Source organism: Citrus clementina, unplaced genomic scaffold, assembly GCF_000493195.1.
Source record: "Citrus clementina cultivar Clemenules unplaced genomic scaffold, Citrus_clementina_v1.0 scaffold_4, whole genome shotgun sequence".
In the NCBI taxonomy this organism is placed as follows: Eukaryota; Viridiplantae; Streptophyta; class Magnoliopsida; order Sapindales; family Rutaceae; genus Citrus; species Citrus x clementina.
In genome coordinates, this window is record NW_006262274.1 from 19,203,382 (window position 1) to 19,214,913 (window position 11,532).

At 35.8% G+C, this 11,532-nt stretch overlaps 1 protein-coding gene across 1 annotated transcript; it reads left to right on the forward strand.

Moving 5' to 3' along the window:
• Window positions 1-3,702: 3,702 nt before the first annotated feature.
• LOC18044220 (calumenin) lies at window positions 3,703-9,296 on the forward strand. The gene is made up of 8 exons (XM_006437588.2): window positions 3,703-4,237; window positions 4,388-4,590; window positions 5,743-5,845; window positions 5,980-6,045; window positions 6,452-6,625; window positions 6,726-6,822; window positions 8,594-8,730; window positions 8,827-9,296. Exons 1-7 carry the CDS (start codon window positions 3,882-3,884, stop codon window positions 8,717-8,719), a joined length of 1,125 nt encoding a protein of 374 aa, XP_006437651.1. The 5' UTR covers window positions 3,703-3,881; the 3' UTR covers window positions 8,720-8,730; window positions 8,827-9,296.
• The last annotated feature ends 2,236 nt before the right edge of the window (window positions 9,297-11,532 follow it).

Below are 11,532 nucleotides of genomic sequence, written 5' to 3' on the forward strand. Positions count from 1 at the left end.
TGGAATCGCCCTTCCCTCTCTCACTAGACCTGCGTTCAGCAAAAACGGATCAGAGACGCCGGTGGTTTTGCCGGCGTAAACCCTCCGATGCCTAAGTTAGCACAAGGTGTTTACGGGAAAACAGTGTAATATGAATTTAAGAAATTTGTAAGGAAATGGCCTGGTTGCAATTTGGCAGCGTTTCCCCTCTCTCAGTTTTTTTGTCCTGTCTTCTTCGATGTCTTTCTCTTTTATAGCCGCCCTTTGTCCCACGTTTTTCGTTTGCCCCTTATCCCTCCTTTTTCGGGTGGTGGTAGCCCCTCATGGGACTCTAACTGTTAGATTGTGGGCAAACGTGGATCTCGCGTGTCCTTCAACCGTTCTGGGAGAAGCGCAACTACCGCGATTTTGTGAGATCGTGTTCCCGCTTTCCTGGGGATGAGTATCGGCTCGGCGTATACTTCTGGTCGGTATGTTTTCCTGGTCGCATTCATCTCGGGTCGGCTCCTGTTTAACCCCGTGTTCTGCTCGTACCATATAGCTGAAACGATCCGTGCCGGGGCGGAACCAGTAGCATGGCCGACCTGGTGCGTTTATGTACTCAACAATGTTGTTCAAGATCCATCACATCATTCTCTTCAAGAGAAACCATAAAGTCAGAAAAGTCAAACATTTCTTCATCTCCCTCTTCATAATCCCTGTCTTTAGAGTCTTCACCCATAATTTCCATCTTCATATCCTCATTATCAGGGGGTTTACCAGATGGTCCCGTCCCCTCCACAGTTACGGCAAGATGAGGATTAGAATTCACAGTCCCCATAATGCTTATCAAAGACGCCTCAATATTACGAGGAGCAATGATAACAAAAGTATAGCTCTTTAGGTTGAGACTAGTTAGTATGGTTTTGAGTTTCATAGGAACAAAGTCTTTAATTTCAGTATTTGTGAGAGTACGTGAGTTGGGTTTTTGCATGGGTTTAGTGGAGGCTTGAGAGTTTACATGGGGTGTGATTATGATACGTGAGCTTGTTGAGGCATGCTTATTATTGGTCAAAGTGGGATTGTTTTTTATTTGTCAAGGGGCTACATGGCAATGGGGTATCTTTTGGGATTTTGGCTCTATTTTTATTTTTGGGATTGTTTCTAGGGTTGACTTTATTTTAGAGATGTGCCTTCGGGCCAACATCTTAATTTGGGTTGATATCCTCTCCATCAATTTGGTGATCCTCATCCGCATCCTTAGAATCCGAAAAAAGGACCAAATCTTGAGCTAGTGCTAATGTTTCTACTTGGCGGAAGATTGAGATCCTTATATTTAGTATCCTCCCTACGATTCCGATAGTTGCATTTCTTAGCTACCGCCATCTAGAAGCTAAATTTTGGGTACCCAATATGCTCCTTTACTGGTCGGGGTGGCTCCACCTCACTGCTCATGTTTCTTTCCTCATTCTAATCTTGAGGTTCCTCACTATCTCGATTTTTAGGGCACACAGTGCTGAAGTGACCATATTTTTCACAATTGAAACAAATGGTAGGAAGGCTTTCACATTCAACTTTTTAGATCTTACCATCAAGTAAAAATTAAGAACGTAGAGGTTTATCCAGAACAGTTTCCACAACTATTCTCGTAAATTTCCCTCGATATGCCAACTCCATATTGTAGTCAATATGAATAACTTTTCCCACCAATTGGCCCACCATTCTGAATACTCTTTTTTTTTTGTAATAATGGAGGGGCATGCTAGGAAGTCTTATCCATGCTACCATCGAATCAATTTTTTCACTTGTGCTATCTAAATATAGGGTCCATTGCTGAATAATAAAATAGTGGCCTAGGACTGTCCAAGGTCCTTGTGTTAAAGCACAATCAACATCATCTTCCGACCTAAAACGATCTAAGAAAAATCCATTCTCCAAATCAATCACCTTGAATCCTTTCGTTATGGTCCAAAGAGATTCGAGTCTATTGCATAGAAACTTATAGCCCATTGGACGTCCAAGTAACTTCACCACAACAGTATTCTGCCATGGTTTAATAAGCTGAGCACGCATTTTCTGGGAAAAGTAAATTCACAGCACGGATCCTTCATTCTTAATAACAGTATCGCCGTTAATCAAAATCTAAATCTTCCTTTCTACTAGGTAGGTCTTCTTCAACTGGAGGATGGTCCTCCACAAGCTTGTCCTTAAAGGTCATTTGTGAAGGATTGTTAGGGTCCTCCCTTTGTGAACGAAATTTAGTTTAGTTTTCTTGGTGGATTTGTAATCCTTTTGCCGGGCGGGGGGGGGGGGGGGGGGGGGGGGGGGTGTCTTTCAAAAGTTAAGAGGAAATTTCCATTCAAAAAAATTATATAGCCTACTTTGATTAAAATACAATTATAAAATTACTTTAATATGAAAGTTTTTTAAAGTTATATTATGAAATAAAATTACGAAATGAAAAGAGAATATTTAAGATATTTTAACATTTAAAAAAAATTACAACCTCTATTTCTAAGAGTCAATTTAAATTTTTATTAGTATAGACAAAATAATTTATTTAACTTTCAAAAACTATACTAAAAAAGAAAAAAAAACAATAAAAAATTTTGGATTGCTGAAAAAAAAATTGCAAGAACAAATCGAGGTTTATGGAAACAACATAAAAATGTGGTTAATTCACAAAAATACTTGAATTGAAATTTTCATAACAAGCAGCGGTGACCAGTGAACAGTGTGACGGAACAGGCCAATCGTAATGGGCTATGGCGTGACATGTAAATGGATGGACTTTGTAAATTATGACGTGGTCCGATTGTCAGAATGAGTTGAGCCATTCGCAGCCCCAATAACTCTCTCAAAACCGCGCTGCCACTGCCGCATTTGCTATTTAACCTCAAATAAAATTACATAAAAAGACAAAAGTATAAAATGCAGAATTCTCTTGTGAAACGCACGTATTGGCTTCTATTACAAACTATTTACACGTCCCCCACATATCTGGATTTTCATTCTAAAAGAGTAACGCATAAAGCTCAAGCTGCCAACATTCTTGAGATTTATAATGGAATTTCACATGAAATTTGATTACCAAAAGAGTCCAAAACATTATGATGTTGTAAGATGCTTAGAGCCTTCTACTGCTATTTCTAAGACAAAACCAATTCAATGCAAACGTTGTTGTCGGGTTTGGAGATCACACACACACACACACACATAATTCAATAAATTAATCAACTAATAATGTAAGGGACTCGTAGAAATCGAGGGTAGGAAGAGTGAGTAAGTGAGCGACAAAAAATCTTATTAACGGGATTTGATCGTTTTGGCAACAAGAGATCGTTCTTAAGGAAGAGTAAACACCATTGTTGATTTGTCGTATTGGGGTTCTCATATAGTTTAGGGAATGAGTTCATCAATGTCTAGGGTTATTTTTGGAATTAAGTGGGGAATTTGAAAGAAAGAAAAAATTAAAAAATAGAAAATGTCAATTTTAAGACATTATATAATAAAATTACTTATATATATATATATATTCACTTATCTATTATTTAAAAGACTCCCTCATTATAAAATTACTGAAGAATTTGAATCTCAGCCCAGGTTGGACTTTGATCGATGTTATCCAACGGTCCAGGTTAATGCACTCGGGTGAGAGAGTCAACCACACGCACCCTCCGTGTCACGCATCTAACAGAACAGAACAGAACCGAACCGAACCGAACAGATCTGCTAGTTACTACTGCTAACTTGAAGGACACCGTCACTTTTCGTCACTCCCAGTTGTCAACTCTTTGTCCCACTTTTTTTTTTTATTTTGTTAAAAATTTAAATATTAAAACAAGCAAAGCCAAAGCCAAAGCCGAGTAATACAGCGTTCATCTTTCTCTGCAAGCCGCTCCCCAGATCTCTGAATTTTTCAGATGGGTAAAGTTTCATTATTTATTTATGTAACAATAGCCCTGCTCCTACTCCTGCTTCTTTCAAAATCTCCTAATAAACCCCATAGCAACCGCCGCCACCGCAGACTGAAAGTCCGCTCTTCCTTCAACTTCAGGCCCGCCCATCACGAGCCGGTCCCCTTTGACCCGCTCGTGGCCGACATTGAGCGCCGCCGCGAGGACCGGCAGTGGGAGAAGCAGTACATTGAGCACGCCCATCACGAGTTGAGTCACAATCACGATGCTGCCCCCGGCGAGGAGGCCCAGCCTGAGTGGGAGGATTTTATGAATGCCGAAGATTATTTGAACGATGAGGAGAAGTTTAATGTCACTGATAGGTACTTACATTTTCATGACATCATCGAGTAAAAGCTTTAGCTTTCAATATTTGAACTGTAAGCATAAGCTCAACGGTAGTAACTTTTGCATACTACTTACTCAATGCGATTGAATTATTCATCTTGTTTTGCTGCAAATGGATATTGTAGGTTGGTGTTGCTGTTTCCAAAGATTGATGTGAATCCAGCCGATGGATATATTAATGAGGATGAGTTGACTGATTGGAACATGCAGCAGGCAGAGAGGGATGTGATGCATAGGACTCAGAGGGAGATGGAGACTCATGATAAAAATAAAGATGGATTTGTGTCATTTGCTGAGTACGAGCCTCCCACTTGGGTTCGTAATTCTGGTAGATATCCCTTTTTTTTTTCCTTTTTTTCTTTTTCTTTTTCTTTTGAAGATTATTATATTTTATGGCTTAACTTGGACTAGGATTGTGAAATTTATGACGGGGTTTTCACTGATGTTTGTGCATTAATGCATTTCAGTTATTTTCTTATATGTTCTCTGCTGCTTATCTGGTTTTGAGTTCCATGTGTACACTGAATTAGGGCTTTGATATGGTGTCTATGTGTTTAGTGAGTGATGGAATGTGCCATTTCTGTTGCACCTGTTTTTAGATTTCCCTTCCTCTACTATTGCTAATATCATTCCATGGAAATAGTGGCGGACTTATCATCATATGTGGATACCTGTTGTATCTGGTTTATCTTGTACTTCAATTGAATGTATGCAGGTTGTGAGGGGTGTTAGTGCCACATTTCAAAATTGTTGTTCTCTGATTTATCCTGCCTTTCTAAAAATTGAATGAAAATGAAGTATGGGCTCCTTAAAAGAGTACATTAATATAGTTAATCTTAGTATTATGCCCTGTTAATGAACCAACTCCACCTTTAGGATTTTTTCATCATCATGAATTCCATTGTGACTGAAAACAGAAATAACCATCCCTTCATCTCTCTATCACTTCTATTTAATTCTCTTCCTAGCTTCATTACCTACATGTACCCTTGTTCTATAGTTTAGTTGTTGATGTTCAGGAAATCTTATTGTTGTTGGTATGAATTGTTCGAGTTTTTTTCAATGCACAGGCATTCTGTGTAAATTTCTGTCTCCAGTGACTGAATTTTCTATCTATTCACACTGAGCAAGCGCATATATATATATATTGGTGTAGAACTTGTCACATATTCATCAATAAATCCTTTATACCTATCACATAATTATAGCTTAATAACAGCTGATGTTACCCTAGACCCAAATTCATGCAATTCAATTGGTGATGTAAAATTCTTCTTTGAATGTTGCATACGTTCTCTTAAGGTTTTGAGCTATACTAATCTTCTTCCAAAAGTTTGGGCCATCTAGCATGGAGCCTTTATCACCAGTATGCTTCATTGATGACCTTTATCTTGTGTTAATTATTGGGGCATTAACCCAAATTTCATGTCAGACTGTCTGATTACTAATGATTTTTTTCCCATTATTTTTAATTTACTAGATAATAACTCATTTGGCTATGATATGGGCTGGTGGAAGGAGGAGCACTTTAATGCATCAGATGCAGATGGAGATGGTCTTTTGAATCTAACCGAGTTCAATGAGTGAGGCTTCCACTATAGTAGCAGTCTCATATATAATGATATGTTTTTCCCTCAGGCGAAAGGGGGGAAAAAAACTTTCTTGTTACTATTCTTCTAATGGAAGATAATTGTTTATGTGATTTATGATGTTGTAGTTTTCTGCATCCAGCTGACACCAAGAATCCAAAGCTTATTCTATGGTTATCCAAGGAAGAAGTAAGGTGACATAGATTTCTCAAAATCCTCTTTTCTATAGTCTGTTCATATTTGTGCAACAAGATTTATTATCTTCACTCTGCGTCATGATGAGTGACATGTATCATGGTCTTGGATATCAGGAAAATTTGAACCAGATTTCTTGCTTCACTTTCATGATACCATTTTGAAATAAAGGCCTAAATAATCTCTAGCTACGGATACATATTTCCTAGTGCTAGTAGATTTGTTCAACAAATCACTTCATCCCAATTGGAATTGCAATGTTGTTATTAATTATTATTTATTTTATCACTATCTTGTTTGATGTGCCCCTCATGCGTTCCTTTCTATAATGTTAAATCTTGTTAGGTCATAACGTCATTAGTTTGATGCATTTTGGCTTTTTTCTTTTTTTCTTTTTTTCTATAGGGAACGAGACTCAGATAGAGATGGGAAAGTGAATTTTAAGGAATTTTTCCATGGGCTCTTTGACTTGGTAAGGAACTATGATGATGAAGGTCATAATTCTTCACATCCATCTGATGACACAATGGATGCCCCTGCCAGACAATTGTTTGGTCAGCTTGACAAAGACGGTGACGGGTACTCATTAAAAACAAAAGATACATTATTACTCTGTTATATTGATGAAGTTACTTTGTTATATGTTCAAACTAACTTCATTTGTCTTTTCACTTTGCAGATATTTATCCGATGTTGAACTACTTCCTATAATTGGAAAACTCCATCCGTCAGAGCGTTACTATGCAAAACAACAAGCGGATTACATCATATCACAGGTATACAAATTGCGAGTATAAGATTTTTCTTTGATATTTCAAGTTGTGTGCAGTGTTGACTTTGTATTGCTAATCTGAACTATTCATATATGGATGTGCTTCTTTCTGTAGTTATTGTGAATATTGATATTAAGCAATTATCAGGAATGAAGACTGGCTTATTACTGTTGCATAGACTTGTTTTGTTTACGTAATATAACCACAATTTTAACTCCTTTTGTGGATAATTGAAGGACATTTTAGGTCTTTCTTGGGGCACCCATCACTCTGTATAACTAAAGAAAGGAATTGAATTCGGTTAATATATTTGTTTACAGTAGGAAATCTGGTAGAAGTTGCTTAGTGTGATTGATGGCATATATAAAGTAATGAAGAGAGCTGTCGTCATCTTACGAGAAGCTTTACCTTCTTGCAATTGTTGTTGTTATCATCTCTTAAAGTTAGATCCCAGTGCTATGTGGAATGTGGATTGAAATGGGATCATAAAGTTTGTTCAAATTCAAATTAAAAAGTTTGCTTGAAGCAAAATCTTCATAACCAGAGCTTTCTCCCAAGATGTTCGTTTATGATCCTCAATCCTCGTGGAGCTTCTGATGAAGATTGTATGGGAATGGGTGCATGGCTTGTATGCTAGCTACCATATGAATCACATGTGATTGAGATTGTAGAGTTTAGACCTAGGACTTGGGATGACTAAGGCTTAAGTTGCTTTTTAATATGTTATGTTATATTTTCATCTTGATTTATTTTGTTTGATGAGTAAAAGTTGCCTCTTGAAAGGATTTTACTCTGCCCTATGAAATTACATAGTTCAAGTGTCATCTAGTTCTGTGGCATGGAAAAGGAATGGTCATGCTACATAGCTTGATATACTAAGAGATTGACGATTACATGGCTTAAATATGCTGTATAACAAGCCATGTATTTCACACACTCGCAACACACTGGCTGTGGACAACATTGTTTAATGAAAATACTGGCCTTGAAAATAAAGGTTTCCTTTATAATCTTTCTTTCTTGCATGCTTTGAGGGCAACCAGGATTTCTCTGTTTAAGAAACTTCTAGTGTGCGGGTATGACTTGCTATGAGATTCTGACGTGTATCCTTCTTCCTTCAATACTTGTTCCAGAAGTGTGGCGTTCTTTGTAGAAATTTTAGATGACATACTTTATCAAGTTGATAGCTGAAACTTTTTATGAACTTGATTGGAATTAAATTACTTCAATAACTCTTTGAGGGTCGGACTGAGTGGTGAAGACCCTTAGATTCCACGAAGAGGTGAGGGGTTCAAATCCTTCTGTCCTCCTTGGGATGTCAATATCCCTCAAATTTATTGACTACCAAGATTGTAGTGTCTTGCTGTAGTCCCTGGTTTAGAGATTGGTGTACTTAGAAAGGGTACACCAAAGGATTTTTTGGGTGGAGAGAAGAAAAGAAAAGAAAAGAAAAATGAAAAAATTAAGTGTCTGTTGTGGTACGATGCATCATGCAGCTCAAATTGTGATTAACTACTGCATTGTTACTGTTAAAACTTTTGGCCTTTGGCATCAGATCCAGAATATTCTATATAAGGGACGCCTCAAAATTGCTTTCTACTGTAGAAAGGGAAAATTTGTTTATATTGTACTGTAAGTTGACAATATGAACTTGCCGCCTTGTGCCTGGAAATAGAATGATTATTGCAAAGCTTGTTCTGAAAATAAGGTCTAGTTTGCTTTGGTAGTAAGTCAAGAAGCACTGGTATTGAACATTGTTCAAATGTCTCTGCAGGCAGACACAGATAAAGATGGCCGTCTAACCTTGTTAGAAATGATTGAGAACCCGTATGTATTTTACAGTGCTATTTTCACTGATGAAGACGATGATGACTACATATACCATGACGAGTTCCGCTAATTTCAGTCCACGTAAGAGGAAACATTCTATTTGCTTTGAGTTTTGGCATCTTTGTTCATAACCATCTGCTTTCCGAATTATCAAATGCATTTTCACCATAATTGCAGGATACTAAGGAAACTACAGTCGCTTCAAATTCTTTGTTGGTGAGAATGTAATACTTAAGTAATTATGGAAGCCTTTTACATCATTTATTGTGGATTGTGGCAATTGAAATTGCCATTCATGGTGAGTGGCCGTTATATCTAAAGTGTACGCGTATTTTGCATGAAGACCATTTCAGCATTTTTTATGGATCTTTATTGCAGATTTTGGACTTGAGATTGTGCAAGGAGTTAATAGGATAACAGTTAGGATATCAACCTTTGGGGGAACATTTGTTAAAATTGCTTACAGTTTCCATATTCTTGGTTTTCTCGATACACATTTGTACCATGTAACATCAGACTGATTTTTATTGTTTAGAAGCTTGTCCGTTACAATCAGCAAGCTTGCTTTTTGATTGGTGTACACATATGCAATTGATGACTTGATTGCTGTTGTTGTCGTTTGTTTCTTAATGATATTTTATGAGATTCACCCAAATTCGAAAATCGAACCCTATAATTCACATGTGGAGAAAATCCTACATTAACTCGCCTGGGGATCGGGCCTGGAGGCATCAAATCAAACCTTCGTTTGATGCTTCAATTTTTCTTTTTATAATTAATGCAGTGAACATTTACATTTATGCTTGATGTCAGAAAGGTAACGACTTGAAAAAGAATTGCCGGTTTTAGATTGGGGACATCTTGGTTTATAAAAATGTCTGCATTCTGAGTAACCAAATTCTTTCCAAGTTCTAACCATAAGTACAAGGTGCTGAGGAAACTGTCATAGATTCAAATTCTTTGTTAATTACAACCTTTTATTGTGGATTGTGGCCATTGAAAATGCCACCCATGGCGAGTGCCTGTTAACTCTACATAATAGAACACACAGTATATGAGATGAAAGTAGCCAAGAAATTTTATAAAAATGCCTCAATCATGTCCAACATTCAAATGAAAGAATATGGTTAGAAATATCAAATTGGTATCTGATGATGATAGTTAAATTGAGACCATTTTGCAAATGAATATTTATATGCAAAAATGATATTTCTTTTCCCCTGCAGTTTTCTCAGATCCTTGAACAAAATTACCGAATAGTATGAGAGCTATTAATTTATTAGAAAAAGACATTCTTACAAACGATTGTACAACACTTTGCATAAAACTGTGCATTTTAATAAAACAAAATTGTAACAAATTTATAAATATTAAAAATTGATCCTTTACACCCTCATGGTTGACTACTTAAATCCATTTCTCATTTTTTCGGTAAATCAATCTCTCTTAAAATCTCAAGAGATTGTATCTTTCCAACTTTATTATATAGTTTATCAATTTCAATAAAATCTTTATCAGCAAACATTTCACTGTTAGCCGAATTTGTTAATGCATATCCTATGGCATATGTTATGATATGTGGATAAGATCCATCAAGCATTATATCAAAGTATTTAAAATAATGACGTAAGGTTAATGTCTTATTTATATTCCGGTCTCTAAAGCTTATAGAATATTTAGTGTATATCTTAAATATTAATTTTTCATAACTAAGGTTTCCTTATATTATTCCAAGGAGTGCATGTTTTCGATCTTTTATTCTATTATCCAGTACAGTTAAATTTACTAGACTATCTATTCCTTCTAAAAAAGATGAGCTTTTATTATAATTTGGATTCCTCCAATATGAATATATCCAATCTTGGGTCTATCACTAGATCTTATCTTACAATTTTATTTTCTATACCTGGTTTTAATAATAAAAGTATATTTGTATTTCCTCTAACATGCCTAATTTTGATATGTTCTTCCCTTACAGTGGCACTGAAATACGTTATATTTTTTTTTCTTTTAATCTTGTTAGCAATTCCTTGTGCTAATATATTGATTGGGGTCAGATGTTTCAAATCCCCTTTTTACTAATCTTAAGGTTTTTTTTAATAAAAACTTAATTCTCTATTAAGAGAACCTTGTTCTTTTAATTCTTCATTCTAATATAAATCTCTATTATCTAATTCTTCTATATACACTCTCAATCTGAGCTATTTAAAGTCTCCTCGGAAAGGTAGTATATGCTATCATTATCACTAACATCTTCATTATTAGTGATTAACTCTAAATCATTGAAATTCTCAAACATTTTGATATTTACTTTTTTTTCTTAGGACATTTATTTGCATAATGCTCTTCTTCATTATATAATCAACATTTACATTTTTGGGGTGTGTTGGTTTTAGATTTTCCTTTAAATTTATTCCTTTTGAAGATTTTCTTCTTAAATTTATTTTTCTTGTAATATTTCTCATTGGTTTTAAAGAATTCATTCTTTTTGAATTTCTCCTCATGTTTATAGGTTTTATCTGAACATCTAAATATTGGTTAATCTTCTAAATACAATCCTCGATATTGTATTTTCATAAGTCTTTTATCTCTTATTTTAGCACACAGCTCGTTTATTCTATTTCGTCCAAACTTGATTCTATTTCCTAGGGTATCAGTGTTTGTACTATCTATGTATTCTTTACTATACTCTAGCATAATTGCCCCCCCCCCCCCCCCAAACAATACTGATATGCTTACAATGGGTAAACACTTTTGGGCCTAAGGGTTTTTTTTCCAAAAAAACCAAAATTGTGACTTTAAATTCAGATTTTTATTCCAGGTTTATTAAATTTGAGCTGCGAAAGGATTTCCCGTCCCTCTCCTCTACATCTATTTTTAAAG

Excerpts from the sequence above, each read along its gene's own strand:
- LOC18044220 (XM_006437588.2), top strand. The coding sequence starts at position 3,882 with ATGGGTAAAGTTTCATTATTTATTTATGTAACAATAGCCCTGCTCCTA. Across the intron at positions 4,591-5,742 it reads CACTTGGGTTCGTAATTCTG|ATAATAACTCATTTGGCTAT; the intron begins GTAGATATCCCT and ends TTAATTTACTAG. Across the intron at positions 6,046-6,451 it reads TTATCCAAGGAAGAAGTAAG|GGAACGAGACTCAGATAGAG; the intron begins GTGACATAGATT and ends TTTTTTCTATAG.